Source organism: Cucurbita moschata, unplaced genomic scaffold, assembly GCF_002738365.1.
Source record: "Cucurbita moschata cultivar Rifu unplaced genomic scaffold, Cmos_1.0 Cmo_Scf00019, whole genome shotgun sequence".
Lineage (NCBI taxonomy): Eukaryota > Viridiplantae > Streptophyta > Magnoliopsida > Cucurbitales > Cucurbitaceae > Cucurbita > Cucurbita moschata.
This window is the reverse complement of record NW_019268535.1, coordinates 3,567,370-3,586,437: the sequence shown is the minus strand read 5'-3', so window position 1 is coordinate 3,586,437 and position 19,068 is coordinate 3,567,370. Positions and strand designations below refer to the sequence as shown.

The following is a 19,068-nucleotide window of genomic DNA, read 5'->3' as shown; positions in this document are numbered from 1 at the left end:
ACCGTAGCAGCGAGGTGGATTGTGAGGTACATTAGTTGGAGAGGGGAACAAACCCTTTCTTATTAAGATCTTGAGGCTGACAGTGATACGGAGTAGGCCAAAATGGATAATATATACTATCGAACCGTTAGATTAACTCATAATTTCCCTCAATCCAATCCTGAGAACCAAGCCAGCCTTTTGATTCCAAAGTTCATCTTATGAATCGTTTGGACAATACCACCATACTCCGAATCATGGATACAGAAACATTGCGTGACCTCCCATTTCTTCAGAAACTCCCAACTCCAGAACCGAGGAACAGTCGATCAGCATGGAAACCAGATCCTTTCGCAGAATTTTGAAGGATAGAAGAACGGCTACATGTCCTGCAAATTGGAAGGGATTGTGTGAATCCGGACTTGCGCAGGAGAAAAAACAAAAAAGTTTGTTCTTACCCTAATATTTTTTTACCGATTCCTCCTTTTAAAAGTATCTGAAACTATGTTTAAAAAAGAAAAAAATCAAAGAAAGCGGATATGGCAGCTTCGATTCTGCTCCCCATTGTTCTCCAAATCCGTCGGATTCAAATGCCAATGAAAACCCCTTTCAATTTCAACTTCAATCATCGCCCTGCCATTTTCTCTCATCCGCTTAACAATTTCTCCTTCTCTTCCCCTTCTCTTCCACTCTACCCAACCCGATTATCATGCGCTCTTTCTCCTACTCCGCCGTCGCCATCGCCACCACCAGGTACTTAATCGTTTCGGTCCTGTTATAATACTCTTTTTCTTTGTTTACGGTTTTAGGGTTAATGTTATGGGCGAATCTAAAGTGAAGGTTCTAATGGAGAAAATGGATCTTATCGGAATAGTCTGTGATGAACAATGTACTCCTGGAAAATACTATTGCCTGCTCTGTCCCAAGGTTATCTGCTCCTCCCGTCTATGCCTTTCGTGGTTTCTATACATGAAAATCAAATCCATATTCTTGTTTTGATGGTTGAACAGTGCAAGGGTGGGCGCTTAATGGAGAGGAGCTTATCTCTACATGTAATTCCAACAGGGCAAGTGATTATTACTGTTTTTCCCTTGATTTTGTGAGGATTGATTGGCAGTAAATTGTTCATGAATTACATTTTGTTATTGGGAACAGAGATTTTGCAATGTGGAGGTGTTTCCAGTCTGAGTGTGGTTGGGCAGGCCGGGTAACGTCATATTAATATGTTCAATCTCTTATGTAGCAATTAACACATGAGAATTTCTTAGCCAAATGATTGTTTGGTTTAGATATTTGCAGATGGAAGATTGGCGTTTAATGAGTTCAGCAGAACTGCAAAGTTGTTTGGAGGAACTGCAAAGAAGAGTCTTATTTTGGAGCCTCTTGGTGATGAGGTACTTCGAATTTCTTTGCATTTCTATGTATAAGACTAATACGTTAGTTGTGAGACCCCACATTGGTTGGAGAGAAAATCTCTCCCTAGTAGACGTGTTTTAAAACTGTAAGGCTGATGGCGATACGTAAGGGGCTAAAACGGACAATGTCTACTAGCGGTGGGCTTGGGCTGTTACAAATGGTATTAGAGCCAGACACCAGGTGGTGTGCCAGTGAGGACACTGGGCCCCCAAGGGGGGTGGATTGTGAGATCTCACATCTGTTGGAGAGGAGAACGAAGCATTGCTTATAAGGTTGTGGAAACCTCTCCCTACCAGATGCGATTTAAAAACCTTGAGGGGAAAGCCTAGGAGGGATAGCCCAAAAAGGACAATATTTGCTAGTGGTAGAATTGGGTGGTTACAAATGGTATCAGAGCTAGACACCAGGCCAGCTAGCGAGGACGATGGGCCTCAAGGGGGGTAGATTGTGAGATCCCACATCGATTGGAGGAGGAGAACGAAGTATTCCTTATAAGGGTATAGAAACCTTTCCCTAGTAGACATGTTTTAAAATTGTAAGGCTGATGGTGATATATAACGGGCTAAAATGAACAATATCTGCTAGGAGTGGGCTTGGACTGATACATTAGTATTGTTTGAATGGTTAACTTGTGCAATCTTTTGACAGAAACACGGTTAATTTTGATTGCTAGGTAGTCCTACATGTTACGATGAATAAGACTAGGAAGACTTTTGATCTTAATGCAAACTGTTGAATTTATCTTTGAATTTGAGGTTCAAGTGTTTTGATGTTTCTTTGTCAGCTAATCACTTACTTCAGCAAGAGAATGATATCCCAGGAAACTCTCAAAAGGAATGTTGTTATGCAAACAGCCGATCGTCAGGTACCTGAAAGAATGCTTTTGTTTGTATGCCTTTCATTGAATTTTTAGACTCGTACCCTTGTGGATGCAATACCGCTAGCCGATATTATCCTCTTTGGACTTTCTCTTTCGAGCTTCCCTTCAAGGTTTTTAAAACGTGTCTGCAAGGGAGAGCTTTCCACACCCATATAAAGAATGTTTCGTTCTTCTCCACAATCGATGTGGGATCTCACAATCCACCCCCCTTTGGGGCCCAGCGTCCTCGCTGCACTCGTTCTCTTATCTAATCGATGTGGGACCCCCCAATCCACCCCCTTTCGGGGCCCAACGTCCTTGCTGGTACACCACCTCGTGCACACCTCCTTCGGGGCTTAGCCTCCTCACTGACACATCGCCCAGTGTTTAGCTCTAATATTATTTGTAACAGCTCAAGCCCACCGCTAGCAAATATTGTCCTCTTTAGGTTTTCCCTTTCGGGCTTCCCTTCAAGGTTTTTTAAAACGTAGGGAGAGGTCTCCACACTCTTGTAAAAAATGTTTCGTTCTCCTCTCCAACCGATGCGGGATCTCACAAGCGCATCTCTCTCATTTCCTTGTAGCTTCAACTTGTGACTAGTTTAAAGGTCACTTGCAGGCTGCAATTGCATTCACTTATCGACAAAACGGACAGCTTGTTGGCTGTAAGTACCGAACCATAAACAAGAAATTTTGGCAGGTACATCAATCAATCCTTCTTCAATCAGAGTTATTTTAGAAACTGTCCAGCATCTTCCTTCCTGTTCTTCGGCTTGTAATTCTAAGCGTTTCTAAGCTTTCTAATCTGTATGTCTGATATCAATATTCAGGCGAAGGGCACAGAAAAATTGTTTTATGGGATTGATGATATTAATGATGCAGATGAACTCATCATTGTAAGAATTCACAATACCTTGTTTTGTAAGTTTGTATTTTATATTTTGATCTATTTTTCCATCGATTTTTGATAATGTTGTGTATGTCGATTAAGGTCGAAGGTGAAATGGATAAACTTTCAGTAGAAGAAGCTGGCTTCCTGAATTGTATCAGTGTTCCTGGTGGTGCCCCAACTAAGGTTTCAACTAATGCAGTAGCATCAATTCAAAAGGTTCTGTGTTATAGAAATTCATCTATGCCTATCTTGTTTGCTTTTACATCATTCCTAGCTATCTGAGTTATGCTACTAAACTATTTCTCTCTTCCCTTGATCCCACATCGGTTGGAGAGGGTAACAAATCATTTTTTATAAGGGTGTGGCAACATTTCTCTAGCGGAAGCGTTTTAAAAGCTTGGGTTGTTACAAATGGTATTAGAGCCAGACATCGGGCGATGTGTCAGCGAGGAGGCTGAGCCCTGAAGAGGGGTGGAGCCAGCAAGGACGTTGGGCCCCGAAAGGGGTGGATTGGGAGGTCTCATATCGATTGTAGAAGGGAACGAGTGCCAGCGACGATGCTGGTCCCGAAGGGGGATGGATCGTGAGATCCCACATTGGTTGAGGAGGAGAATAAAACATTTTTTATAAGGGTGTGGAAACCTCTCCCTAGCATACGCATTTTAAAATCATGAGGGGAAGCCCAAAAAGAAAAACCCAAAGAGAACAATATCTGCTAGTGGTGAATTTGATCTGTTACATTACGGAACTTGAAATGTGGTTTAAAATGGAGTAAAACACACCTTTGATACTCAAAGATTTAAATTTATTATCTATTTGGTCATTTAGTTCTTGAAATTTGAATACATTTCTATGTGTTTTGAGTTTCATTTTTAATAGATCCCGAAAGTTTGGAATTGGTTTCTAATTGGTCCTTCAGCGTAAAAAAGTTAAAAACTTCAAATTTTAGAGACCAATTAGAAACTAGATTCAAAATTCGAGGACAAAGCATGACATTTTTAGGATTTCAAGGACCAGGTAGAAACTAAATTTCAATCTAAAAAACTAGATGTGTATTGGTTCATCTTTAGAAAGTTATGACAAGAAGGGTCACTAAAGCATCGTATAAGAAACGCTCTACACCCGTTTTCAAATAGAAACCAAAGATGAAGAACTGATTCTAAGTTAAAACTTTTGTGATAATATTAGGTTTAGCTATGATGATCCCATATGGTTTACAAATTCATTGTTCTTAATTTATATGGTTTCACATGTCAGGATACTGCATATCAGTATTTATGGAGCTGCAAAGACTTGTTAGATAAGGTAAATAATATGGTCTGGTCGGGTAGGCTTTGTTTGATAATCATTTGGTTTATCCTTGATTTTGAAAACACAGGCAGTGGACAACAAGAAAAGACCAAATGGTTATCAAATGGAGTGTTCATTAACGAGTTTGCTGCTTTTTCCTTTTATGTTAGAAATAAGCACGTTAACAGCTTTGTCGTTTTGTAATTTACATTTTGAAAACGTGTTTTAAAGTTTGAAATACTAACAAAATTATTAACCTGAAAGGTTCCCCGCATTATCTTGGCTACTGATAGTGATGAACCAGGGCAAGCTTTGGCAGAAGAGCTAGCACTTCGGCTTGGAAAACATAGGTCTCCACTCAGTTGTGAACTTTGTGTTAATCTTAACGCTTGATTTGTTTTTCATAAAGGCAAAATAACGTGGCTTTGTTGTTTTGGTTAACAGATGTTGGCGGGTAGATTGGCCTTATAAAGATGACTTCAACCGTTTTAAAGATGCCAATGAGGTTACATTCCTCCCTAAATTACTCTTTTAAGTTATTTTTTTTTAGCTCGGGTTTGGTGTTGTGCCGTAATGCCACAACATTCCATGCTCTGATACCACTTGTTGTGTCGTAATACCACAACTTTCAATGCTTTGATACCATTTGTTGTACCCAAATGCCACAATCAAAATGTTTTGATACCCAATTGTTGCGGAAGCGGAAGCAAGACTGATCGCACTCACACACCCACAAACAAAAATTAAACAAAGAGATGCAAAGATTTACTTGGTTCGAAGAAAAGAAATTCTCCTACATCCACGGGTGGTAGCCAATCACTATATGTTTACAAGTGTATCTCTCACACTCTCATGCTACAAAGTCTCTCAACAAACCTCCTCCCAATTGCCTCTAAGCAAAGACAAAATGACAATAACTCCACACCTCAAAACAATACTAGACAAGCCTTTATATAGGCATCGGGAACTAAATAAAAGAGAAAATGAACCAAATAAAAGAGAATATGAACCAAAAGGGTTATAAACCAAACGAGAGTTAATAACCAGGTGAAGTTGAGCATCCTAAAGCTAATTATAGATCGTTTATGAGGTACGTTTTATATTCTTACTATTTTTGTTCAAAATCTGGAAAACGGCAGGGATGACAAAAAGAGGGGGGCTATCGTGTCGTTAATTCAAAGCTTGTTTCTTGGGATGATGATATTTATTTTGATCCTTTTGGCATTTGAATGTGTTATTACAAACAGATTCTGGTGCAGTTGGGGGCAGATGCTTTAAAGAAAGCAATTGAAGATGCCAAGTCATATCAACTTTGTGATACAGATGAAATACAAGTAGGTGGGTATCCAAATATTTCCAGAAAATTCCCATTTTTAAAATGCTTTTGATTTGGGTTTTGGTAATTATTTTGATGACCTTCCTCTCTTTCAACTTTGCAGAAGAGGACCTCGAGAGCTTCCACGAGCCTTCGTAACTATGGAGAATCATTTTGAGTGGTAATCGATATCAATTAGGGAATGATCATTTCGTTCGTGCAGTGGAAACATTGATATCGACTTTGATTTTACTTGAAATTAAAATAAAAACTTATGAAGAAAGTTACCGTGAGTTTTTAATCTATTCCCTCGATCTTTCAATATCACTATATTGTTTAATTTGTTTAACCACTTTTGTTAATTATTTAGTGGCCCTCAAATGCAATTATATTATTTAACCACACGCTCTATGGATTGAACTTTCGACTTTATGGTTAATAGTCACACGCTCTAACCAATTGAGTTAACTTTTTACTATAAAAAATAATATAATGTATAATATGGCATAAAAAGACATAACATGAACAAACACAACTATTAAAAGATTTCTAAACTACTGCTAGAAGAAGAGCTTGAGCCATCAACCTTGCTTGACAAAACTAAGAGCCACTTGCTATCATCACATGACTTTGCCCATCTCGGATTTGGACTCTCAAGGTCAATTCAAGCCCACCAAATGTCCCTGATAAATACCCATGATCGGGGTTAGTGACAACATCGTACCCTATAAGAAAGGTAGAACCTTCAACCTTGTGTTTAATAGTCACACACTCTAACAAACTGAGCTATTCAAGTCTCCATTATTCAAAAATTTCTAAATGAGTTAACAGAAAAGTTTGAACCTTGGACCTCAGGCTACTTAATAAAACTATATTGAGTACCCTAAAAGAAGGGGTAGAACCTTCAACTATATTGAGTACCCTAGAAGAAGGGGTAGATGTTGGGATTTATGCCCTAAAACCTCATAATTAATTATTTAGTTTTTTAACAATAATTTTTATTATTTTATTTGTATTTTAATTGTTATCCATGGTATGAAAATCCAAGGTTATTAATGTAATCTTAAACCGTATGTGGTTGACATATAAGAGGATCATGTTCAAATAATAACATAAAGAGTCTATAGATATGGATAAGGTTAGGTGTCTTATTCTGGTAACACTATTGATATGACCCACTTTGTAATCGTTATAAATGATTAGAACCAAATCGTTCATGTGGAGAAGACATGTAAGTGAGGGTATCCTATACAATGAGTTTGTATTAGACTGGACCAAGAAATATTTAATCTCTTTTTATAAATCCGTTTATTGGGAAGATTAATATTTCACATGATGATTATATGCGACTCGATTTTAATCCTGAGTGAGTTACGAACTTCTACCTACGAGGGCTTGTCCTTTAATTTACATGGATGAGAATGACTCTTTTAGCCGATTCAATATGTCTACCATTTTGGAGACTTGACCAGATAGGGAGTTAGGAACATTATATCATGAGATGAAATTCACTCATTTCCATATAAGGAAAGTAGATGAGTTGTTATCTTAAGTACTCTGACCAAATAGGGAGTTGGGAACATAATATCATGAGATGGAATTCACTCATTTCCATATAAGGAAAGTAGATGAGTTGTTATTTAAGTACTGATTTTGGGACTTGAACAATAGAGCCCCACCTTCTCATTGACCCGAGAGGCACTTAGTTTATGATTAGATCATAAATAAATTGTTCATTAGAAAATAAGTGGTACTTAAGATGAAAGATGTAATTTTTGGGGTAAAATGGATTTTTGACCCAACTGTAATTATGAACCACTCGTGAAGGATCGACTTGCTTGTAATGGTTATATCAATGGACATAACTTGTCCTGTAGTGCATAAAAGGCAATTCTAGGTCTATAGTGCATAAGAGACAATCTCTTCTTCTCCAATCCCTTTGGAATTTTGTTTCAAGAGGCTATCATATTTAAACTTTGTGTTAATAGTCAAATTTTAAATATTTTATTGGATAAGATAGTATGAATCTTATTTGTCCAAACGTTCTCACTATCATTTTTTCTAGAAGTTTGATTATCTCACTATCATTATTTAAATATTTTAACAGCCAAATTTTACAACTTTGTGGTTAATAGCCAAATTTTAAATATTTTATTCGATAAGATAGTATGAATCTTATTTGTCCAACTTTGTCCAACCAAATTTTAAATATTTTATTCCATAAGATAGTATGAATCTTATTTGTCCAACTTTCTCACAATCATTTTTTCTAGAAGTTTGATTCGTCTGCAGTAAGGTCTTTTGGTAAATAGTCGTTTTCAGTTGGATCATATGTTTTTGGTAAATAGTGTCCTTTGACCTAACCGGAAGAGCTAGAAAAGATCTTAAACCTTTGACCTTGGGGTTAACATGCTCTAACCAACTGAGCTATTCCAACCTCAACTATTCAAAATTTTTTAAACGAACTAGAAGAGAAGAGCTTGAACCTTTTACCTTGGGGTTAACTTAGCTATTCGAGCTACTTGATAAAACTATATTCCAAGAAGAAGGGGTTGAACCTTTGAAGTTGTGGTTAACAGCTACACTATAAGGGTTCGGATTATATTTCTTTTAGGGTTTATGTTGAGATTTATTTTTGCTGCAAAAAATGAAAAGATATTATGCTATGCATTTATTCTCGCCAGAAAGGCAAGACGTCAATGTACGGTTGACGGTGGAGCTGAGGACACCATGGAAGTGGACGAGGGGCATTTTTAGTAGTTTATGTTTATTTGACTAATTTAAATTAAAGCATTGAACATTGTTTTATTTAGATTTGTTTTGAATTCTATTACGGAAGGTTTTACTTGTAGAATAGGTTTGTTTTGGATTTTTGGACCTTTATGAAAGACTTCATTGTGTTTTCCAAGGTTATTTATGATGAGCTTCCGCTTAATGAGTTATGTATGCATGAGTGACGTCACTAATTAGGTCTAGAAAATTAGAGGCATTACAGTTGGTATCAGAGCCCTAGGTTATAGATCCTGTAGACTGGCTTACGATGTAGACCTAACGTACTTCCATGGTCCTCCAACAAACACACCGTCACCGTCAGGTATGCCTTTTTAAGAATTAAAGTTTCTTAGTAAAATGATGTATGCAGTAGTGAATATGTATTTTGTGATGAATGATATAATATACATGTGTTATATGTTGGCACGAATTATGATATGTCATGTACTTTCGGATGGTTATGATAATGCTATAGTTGTATGTATGCGTGACTTGCATGACTACGAATGTTTATAGAATCTATTAGATAAGTGTGTGACTTAGTAGTTACGTGCACTGTTTAGATGCCACCTAGAACTCGAGGAGGAGGTCTTAGAGGACGACCCTCGCTTAGGGGTAGAGGAAGAGGAAGGGGATGAGGGGTAGAGGAAGAGGAAGGGGATGTAATGGGGCACGAGAGGATTTTGTAGATCAGCCTTTTCCGCCACTCGCAGCTCCTCAGGCCATACCAGACCCTACCGCTGCCCTAGTAGATGCACTGCAAACTGTGATACAGAATCTAACTGCCAACTAGCAATCAAATGCTTCTACATCCACCATGGAAGCTAGGTACCTGCGAGATTTCAAGAGGGGTGACCCTCAAACTTTTAAGGGGGCATATGACGACCCAACGGTGGCATAGATTTGGTTGAGGTCCATTGAGTTAGTATTTGTGTTGACCAACTGCCCTGAGGCCCATAGGGTGGAGTGTGTTATGTTTATGCTGCGTGATGATGCAAAATTGTGGTGGCAGACCACATGCGACCTTATTAGTCCCGAGGGTGGTGCAGTCTCGTGGGTGGAGTTCAAGAATGTCTTCACTGAAGAATATTATCTAGAGGATGTCCAACTGTGAAAATAGCAGGAGTTTACCCAATTGAGTCAGAGGGGGCGTACTGTTACTACTTATGCAAGGGAATTTTCTAAGCTGAAGCGTTTTGTCCCAAAATTGGTGAACACGGACTACAGAACAGCTTGGCGATTTGTACTGGGGTTAGATACAAAGATACGTAACACTGTTGAGGCGATTACGCCTACCGCTTACGCTGCCGCCCTGAGAGGAGCTAAGGCTATGGAAGGACCTGATAGTTTGCGTGAACCCCCTTCATCACCAGTGGGACAGAAGCGACACTGCGACCAGACTGACTGAAATGAATTCTCTTTTTCACATACACAGAGACGATCTGACAGACAGCGTCGTGATGTTAGGCGTGAACAGCAGAACAGTGAGAACAGGTCAGAAAGTAGGCCCATGTGTAAGGAGTGCGGTAAGAATCATTGGGGCCAGTGTTTGGCTCGATCTAGAGCCTATTTTTGATGTGGAAAGGAAGAACATTTGGCTAAGGATTGTCCTGGAGGTCGTACTATTGATGCTGAAAATCAACAGAGGCCATTACGTATTGCGGATAACCCCCTTCAGAACTGTCCTCCAGCAAGAGCTTATGCCTTTACTAGCAATGATACTGGAAACCCTGATGCAACGGTGACAGGTACACCATATGTTCTTGGGCACCTTTATTTGACATTGTTTAACTTAGGATCTACGCATTCCTTTGTTTCTACTTTTTTTTGTTAGTCAAGCAAAGTTTGTATTAGAGCCTTTATTGCATGGATTCTCTGTAGGCACCCCGATAGGGGTGAATATGATTGCTGCTTATAGAGCAAAAGATTGTCATATATTAGTATCAGGTGTTAACATAGAAGTAGACTTAATAGTACTTGAAATGCCTGTGTATGATGTAATTTTGTGAATGGATTGGTTAGCGAAAAATTATGCTAGTATAGACTTTCAAAAGAAAGAAGTGGTGTTTACACCACCTACCAAGACCAAATTCAAATTCAAGGGCACGAGTCTGGGTCCAAAGGTGATATCAATGATGAAAGCAAAGAAGTTAATCCAGCACGGAGCGTGGGCAATACTAGCCAGCGTTGTGGATACCAAGAAAGAGGAAGGTTCCCAAGACACTTTGCCAGCGGAGAACGAGTTCCCAGATGTATTCCCAAAGGACTTGCTAGGAATTCCTCCGACACGAGATGTTGATTTTGTAATAGACCTGGAACCAGGTATCGGTCCAATATCTAAGTCCCTGTATCGTATGGCACTAGCTGAGCTGAAAGAACTTAAGACGCAACTACAAGAGTTGTTGGATAAGGGATTTATTAGACCTAGCGGTTCTCCTTGGGGTGTCCCAGTGCTGTTTGTCAAGAAAAAAGATGGATCAATGCGCTTGTATATTGATTATAGGGAGCTGAATAAGAGAACAGTGAAGAATAAGTTTCCCCTTCTGCGTATCGAGGACTTATTTGATCAGCTCAAGGAGGAAACAGTGTTTTCGAAGATTGATCTTCGGTCCGGTTACCACCAGATCAAGATTAAAAATGAGGATATACCAAAGACAGCTTTTAGAACAAGTTTTAGTCATTATGAGTTTGTGGTTATGTCATTTTGACTTACTAATGCCCCATCATTGTTTATGGAATTGATGAATCGCGTGTTCAAGGAATTTTTGGATACTTTTATCATAGTGTTCATAGACGATATCTTGGTGTACTCAAAGATGGATCATAAACATCGGTTACATTTGAGAAAGGCCTTGACAATACTGAGAGAAAATAAATTGTATGAGAAGTTCTCGAAGTGTGAATTCTGGTTACGAGAAGTCGCTTTCCTAGGGCATGTGATATCTAAGAAGGGTGTGGTAGTAGATCCTGCCAAGGTGGAAGCGGTCACTAAATGGAATCGTCCTATTACTGTTACTGAGGTACGAACTTTTTTTGGGCTTAGTAGGTTATTACCGACGCTTCATAAAGGATTTTTCCAAAATAGTTGCACCTCTTACTCAATTAACTCGAAAGAATGCGCCTTTTTAAAAATACTTGCAATGTCCCACGGTACAGGAATGTGTGTTGATGCAACAAGGGAAGGTTATTGCTTACGCATCCAGTTAAAGAATTGAGCTATTCCAGCTACTTGATAAAACTATATTGAGTACATAGGGTTGAACCTTCAACCTTGTGGTTAACCAGCCACACGCTAACCAACTAAGCTATTCCAGCCTCCACTGTTCTAAAATTTCGAAACGAGCTAGAAGATGAGCTTGAACCTTTGACCTTGACGTCAAAAAAGCTATTCTAACTATATTGGAGTATGCTAAAAGAAGGGGTTGAAGCTTTGATCTTGTGGCTAAGAGGCACACGCTCAAACCAACTAAGCTTTTCCAACCTCCACTACTTAATTAAACTATATTGAGTACGGTAGAAGAAGCGGGTTGAGGGACCGTATGGTTAACAACCACACGCTTTGTGCTATTTCAGCCTCCACTGTTCCAAAACTTCTAAACGAGCTAGAAGATGAGTTTGCGCTTGAACCGTGCTTGACAAAATTATATGAAGTACACAAGAAGGGGTTGAACCTGTGACCTTGTGGTTAAAGGCCGCACACTCTAACCAACTAAGCTATTTCGGTCTCCATTGTTCAAAAATTCCTAAACGAGCTAGAAGATGAGCTTGAACGTTAACCACAAGGTCTAATCAACTTAGCTATTTCAGCCTCCACTGTTCTAAAATAGGTCAAAAGAGCTATTCCAGCTACAAGAGGTTGAACCCTTGACCTTGTGGTTAAGGTCCCCATGCTCGAACCACCTGAGCTATTTTAGCCACCGCTTTCCAAAATTTCTAAACAAGCTAGAAGAGAGTTTGAACCTTTGACCTTGTCGTTAACTTTGCTATTTCAACTACTTGATAAAAGTATATTGAGTACACTAGAAGAAGGGGTTGAACCTTTGACCTTGTGGTTAACAACCATACGCTCTAACCAACTGAATTATTCCAGCCTCCACTTTTCTAAGATTTGTAAATGTGCTAGAAGATGAGCTTGAACCTTTGACCTTCACGTCAAATGAGCTATTTTAGCTACTTGACAAAACTATATGGGAGCACGCTAAAAGAAGGGGTTGAATCTTCAACCTTGTGGTTAACAGTCACGCGCTCTAACCGAGCTATTTCTGCTACATGATAAAACTATATTGGGTACACTAAAAGAAGGGATTGAACCTTCGACCTTGTAGTGAACAACCACACGCTCTAACTAAGCTATTCCAGCCACTTGATAAAACTATATTGAGTACACTAGATGATAAGCGCGTACAATGCTGGAATTTGCAAAGTTAGAGGTCCTTCTAGAATCCTTGCAAAACGCTCACAGAGAAAGCTAACTTAACGAATTGATTCCAACCAAGAGCTGGTTAGAAGATGAATGACTCTTAGATCGAACTTGGAATCTATGATGGTCACTCTTAGATACCTAGACAATTCACTCCAATTAGCTTGTTCAAAACTAATTCAATGAATCGGTTTAAACATCAAACCTAAAGCAAGGTTTGAAAAAGAATAACACCAAAAGGGTATCAAGAAAACACAAAGGTTTTTTTTCTGTATTCAACAAAATCCCCCAAAAGTATTATTACATGTCTTTAAATAGGTCTAAAAGGTAACCCTAACATAATATAAGGCAAGTGATGCAATGTATAGGTCTCTTGAATCATTCATATCACTAGAAGAAGGGGTTGAACCTTCGACCTTGTGGTTGACAACCACAAGCTCTAACCAAGCTATTCCAACCTCCACTATTCTAAAATTTCTAAACGTGCTAGAGGATGAGCTTGAAACTTTGACTACTTGATAAAACTATATTGAGTACACTGGAAGAAGGGGTTCAACCTTCAACCTTGTAGTTAACAATACCACCCTCTAACCAACTAAGCTATTCTAACCACCACTGATTTCTAAACAAGAAAGAAGATGAGTTTGAACCTTTGACCTTGCTATTTCAACTACTTGATAAAACTATATTGAGTACGCTAGAAGAAGGGGTTGAACCTTCGACCTTGTGGTTAACAGCCACACGCTCTAACCAACTGAGCTATTCCAGCCTCCACTATTCTAAAATTTGTAAACGTACTAGAAGATGAGCTTGAACCTACTTGATAAAACTATATTGAGTATTTCTTCTACTTGATAAAACTATATTAAGTACACTAAAAGAAGGGGTTGAACCTTCAACCTTGTGGTTAATAGCCACACGCTTTAACCGAGCTATTCCTACTACTTGATAAAACTATATTGAGTACACTAGAAGAAGGGGTTGAACCTTCCACCTTGTGGTTAACAGCCACACGCTCTAACCGAGCTATTCCTACTAGCTGATAAAACTATATTGAGTACACTAGAAGAAGGGGTTGAACTTTCGACCTTGTGGTTAAGGGCCACATTCTCTAACCAACCACTGTTCAAAAATTTCTAAACGACCTAGAAGAATTTCTTGGGGTCTAACCAACTGAGCTATTCCAGCTTCCACTATTCTAAAATTTCTAAACGTTCTAGAAGATGAGCTTGAAACTTTTGACCTTGGCATCAAAAGAGCTATTCCAGCCACCACTATTCCAAAATTTCTAAACGAGCTAGAAGATGAGTTTGAACGTTTGACCTTATAACTTTGCTATTTCAACTACTTGATAAAACTATATTGAGTACGATAGAAGAAGGGGTTGAACCTTCGACCTTGTGGTTAACAGCCACACGCTCTAACCAACTGAGCTATTCCAGCCTCCACTATTCTAAAATTTGTAAACATGATAGAAGATGAGCTTGAACCTTTGACCTTGGCGTCAAATGAGCTATTCTAACTACTTGACAAAACTACATGGGAGCACGCTAAAAGAAGGGGTTGATAAAACTATATTGAGTACACTAAAAGAAGGGGTTGAACCTTTGACCTTGTGGTTAACAACCACACACTCTAACCGAGCTATTCCTACTACTTGATAAAACTATATTGAGTACACTAGAAGAAGGGGTTGAACCTTCCACCTTGTGGTTAACAGCCACAAGCTCTAACCGAGCTATTCCTACTACTTGATAAAACTATATTGAGTACACTAGAAGAAGGGGTTGAACCTTCGACCTTGTGGTTAAAGGCCACATGCTCTAACCAACATGAAAAAAGTATTTTGAGTTTACTAGAAGGACGGGTAGAACCTTTAACCTTACGGTTAAGGACCATACGCTCTAAGCAACTAAACTATTCCAACCTTTTACTATAAAAAATAATTTAATTTATAATATAGCATAATAAGACATAATTATTCAAAAATTTCTATATTACGAGAAGAGAAAGCCACCAACTATCAAATCACCTTGCCTATTCAGGATTTGGACCATAACGTCAATTCAAGCCCACAAAATGTCCCCAATAAATTCCCATGTACGGGGTTAGTGACAATCTCTTGTATAACGTTGTGGTTAATAGCCCTATGCTTAGCTATTCCAGGCCTTCCACTTAAAAAAAAAAAAAAAAAAAACTTTAATGTATAATATAGCATAACATGCGCAGTTACAACCATTCAAAAATTTCTAAACTAGGGCTAAAGAGGTTGAACCTTAAACCCTAGGTTAATTGAGCTATTCTAGCTGCTTGACAAAATTAGGAGTTATCAGCTATCACATGACTTTGACCATCTAAGATTTGGACCCTTAACGTCAATTCAAGTACACCAAATGTCCCCAATAAATATTGATGTCGGGAGTTAATGAGTAATAAGGCAACCATAATCCTTAACTACACGATCCAAGCTTTTGTTAAAGCAAGAACCCTTGAATCAAAGAAATTAACACCTCCTTGTACAAAATACGTATCAACCAAGAGACTAGACTAGAATTAGATTAACTCTTACGATCAAAGATTTAGAACCAAGATTTGGAACATTGTTTTAAATTAAGTCCCTTCAAAATCGAACTTGATCCAGTCTTGATTGAATGACTCAAATGCAATCAACCACAAGAATTGCATGAAACTTCGAAATGGCAAAGACGATGCTCGTATTTCTAAGGGTGAAAGTCTCAATTTGTGATCAAGGCTTGGTTGAATGACTCAGAATTGCATGAAACTTAAAAATGACAAAGATGATGCTCGAATTTCTAAGGGTGAAAGTCTCAATTTGAGATGTCAATTTGATTCATTTGATTTATACGTAATAATTTATTGGTATTTATAGTTTCACCACAAAAGAAACTTTTAATTCTTCAAATGCCCACTAAAAAAGTTAGTGGACATGATTTAGTCCCGGTCCCCTTAAATGTACACAGACGAAGTCAATTTGACAAATAAAAACAATAAATAAAGTTTTCAAACAACTCATGAAATGATACTTGAAACTTCATCCACTAACCGTGCAAATATTCACTTATGGAGCTCCAAATGGTCATTTCTCAATTGAATCAGCTTGTAACACATGAAATGATAGTTGAACTGAGCCTACCCAATTTTGTAGATGAAGAATGAATGCTTGTTGAATCTTGTTGGCCTTGGATCATGTAATAGGTTCAGTTGGAATGTTTGGAACACAGTGATCCTTATCATCTTCCCCATTTTCAAAAGGTTTCGTCCTAAAATCAGAAAAAATCATCACCTATATAAAAAGAACTCAAGTAAGCAACATTGAAGTAGAATATACTGAAAATTATCGAGGAAGATCAATTTTATATGCATTGTTATTAATTCTCTCAAGGACTTGAAAGGGTCATCACCTCTTGGATGTAATTTTTTCTTCCTTTGGGATGAGATTCGCTCCTTGCGAAAATGTATCCAAACTCACTCACTGGGATGAAAAAGGATTTCCTTTCGTCCTTTGTTAATTCTTGAAGCAACTTTAAAATTTTGTTTCTCAATTCTCTCCTTCACCTATTTGTGCAATGTTTTGATCAAATCTGTATTACTTGTGGTTGCATCACTCACAAAAATGTTAGGAGGAATAGGAAGAAAATCAAGAGGCATAAGTGGATTAAATCCATAAACTTCAAAAGGAGAACAATGAATGGTACTATGAATTGCTCTATTATATGCAAACTCTACGAATGATAAAAATTTGTCCCAAGACTTAATATTTTTAGAAATAATAACCCTAATCAACGCTACTAATGTTCTATTAACCACCTTTGTTTGTCCATCAGTTTGAGAATGACTTGTAGTTGAAAACAACCATTTGGTACCCAATTTACCCCCACAATACTTTCCAAAAATGATTTAAAAATTTATATCTCTCTCACTAACAGTTATTCTAAAGATTCCATGTAATCTTGTACTTTCGTAGAGATAAGTTAACATGTTTTGCATCATTGGTCTTGTTGCATGCAATCAAATGAGCCAATTTACTAAATTTGTCTACCACAACAAAAATACTATCTTTAACCTTTTTAGCGTGCGGCAACCGAATAACAAAATCCATAGATATATTAGTCCAAGGTTCGTTAGGTACATTCGAGAAGCATACAATCTATTTGGTTGTGATCTAGATTTAGCTTCTTTGTATTTAAAACATTGGCTACAAAACTTATGAACATCGTGCTTCATCTTTAGCCAAAAGAAGTGTTCATGCAACATATTATAAGTTTTATTAATCCCAAAATGTCTCATTAAGCCACCACCAAGTGCTTCTTTTACAAGCAAATCTCTTATAAAGCATTTAGGAATACATAACTTATTTTTCTTAAATAAAAATTCATTAAACACATAATAACCATCCATAGCTTTTTTTTTTTTTTTTGTAAGACAAGATGCATAAATAGTTATAAAGTCTTGGTCATCTCTATATAATTCTTTAATATGCTCAAATCTAAAAAAATTTGCACTAAGAGGAGTAAAGAGATTGAGCGTTCTAGATAATGCATCAGCTACCACATTATCCTTACCTTTCTTATATTTGATGACATACGAAAATATTTCAATAAACTCCACCCACTTTGCATGTGTACGGTTCAGTTTGCTTTGATCCTTAAGATACTTCAAGCTTTCATAATGAGTGGATCACAAATTTTCTAGGCCATAAGTAGTGTTGACACACCGACAATGTGAAAACTAAAGCAAACAATTCTTTATCATAAATAGGATAGTTCAATGCTGCCACATTTAGTTTTTCACTAAAATATATTAGTTTTCCATCTTGCATCAAAACATCACTTATGCCCAAACCACTTGCATCACATTCAATTTCAAAAGTTTTATCAAAGTTAGGTAAGACAAGTAATGATGGTTAATTTCTTCTCAAGCTCATTGAATGCATTCTCTTGCATATCCCCATTTAAAAACAATATTCTTTTTCACTAAGTCATTCAATGATGCAGCTATGGTGCTAAAATATTTTATAAATCTCATGCTCCATATGTTCATGCAGAGTCTTTGAATAAAATAAAAGATCATCAAAATACACATCAACATGTTTTTCCAAGTATTCTCTCAAAACATGATTCATTAAGCCCATAAATGTACTAGGAGCATTGATTAACCCAAAAGTCATAGCAAGCCATTCATACAATCCAAACTTAATTTTGAAAGCTGTTTGATCTTAGCATTGATCAACCCTAATATATAACTCAGAACTAGCCGTCCAACTCCCCCAAAGGTAGGGGAAGTGACAAACTTGGAGGTAGAGGAGGGGAATACGAGTCCTCCAACGGAGAGGTAGAACTCCATGGCAGAGACCACACAACCAGAAATATCACAATAAAAGTCAAGGTCCCTCGTCTTGCTTCATATACAAGGAGGCTCACCGAGAAACCGAGTGCATACAAAAGGCGACACTTTATGCCTTCCAAATAAAATTTGGAATGAAATCAGAAGCTAAGTACGAGACAGTGAAAGTTGAAACACCGCTAGTCGAAAACGTGGAAAACCCCTTGCATGGTGGTCCTAAAGTATTTATTTGTCATCTAGAAGAGAGTGAATGAGATAGAAAAGGTAGTGGAATGCGGTCTTATGTATTTTAAGGCCTTGGTCAACCATAGAGTAACCAAGAACACTATTGCCAACTCTGAAGCCACCCACAACTTTATGTCAGAGACCAAAGTGAAACACTTGAACATCCTATGACATTGAGATACCGAACAAATGAAAGTTGCCAATTCAGCAGTCCTACCTGTCTGAAGGGTTGCAAAGAGAACTCTAATCAAGATAAAGAGTTGGATGGATAAATTGATTTTGTGATTGTCAAGATGGACGACTTTGACATCGTGTTAGGGATGAATTTTCTGCTTGAGCACAAAGTCATTCCCATGCCCTTAGCAAAATTTTAGTAGTAATGGAGTCCAACCCGACAGTCATTCAGACTATTACCCGTCAGCCAAAAGTGGTAAAGATGATGTAGGCGCTACAGTTGAGAAGGGATCTCTAGTAAACCATGCACCCTAAGATCATGAGCTGCAATCAGAAGCCTAGCCCTAGTGCCCAAACCTAGGT

General features: G+C 37.9%; 1 protein-coding gene and 2 non-coding genes across 4 annotated transcripts; 1 reads left to right on the top strand and 2 right to left on the bottom strand.

Annotated features, from left to right (window-relative positions):
• Nucleotides 1-244: 244 nt before the first annotated feature.
• LOC111457136 (primase homolog protein-like) lies at nt 245-6,068 on the top strand. Of its 2 annotated transcripts, none has more exons than XM_023099291.1 (14): nt 245-732; nt 815-906; nt 990-1,045; nt 1,135-1,186; nt 1,269-1,373; nt 2,180-2,260; nt 2,873-2,953; nt 3,084-3,149; nt 3,245-3,361; nt 4,403-4,450; nt 4,700-4,785; nt 4,880-4,940; nt 5,683-5,773; nt 5,875-6,068. In XM_023099291.1, exons 1-14 carry the CDS (start codon nt 519-521, stop codon nt 5,907-5,909), a joined length of 1,185 nt encoding a protein of 394 aa, XP_022955059.1. In that variant the 5' UTR covers nt 245-518; the 3' UTR covers nt 5,910-6,068. The 2 variants fall into 2 exon arrangements, with proteins under 2 accessions (XP_022955059.1, XP_022955060.1); XM_023099292.1 differs by having other exon boundaries at nt 648-732; nt 820-906.
• Nucleotides 6,069-13,637: 7,569 nt separating this feature from the next.
• On the bottom strand, nt 13,638-13,711 carry TRNAN-GUU. The gene has a single exon. It is a non-coding gene; the product is annotated as a tRNA-Asn (tRNA).
• A 600-nt stretch (nt 13,712-14,311) lies between these two features.
• On the bottom strand, nt 14,312-14,385 carry TRNAN-GUU. The gene has a single exon. It is a non-coding gene; the product is annotated as a tRNA-Asn (tRNA).
• Between the last annotated feature and the right edge of the window lie 4,683 nt (nt 14,386-19,068).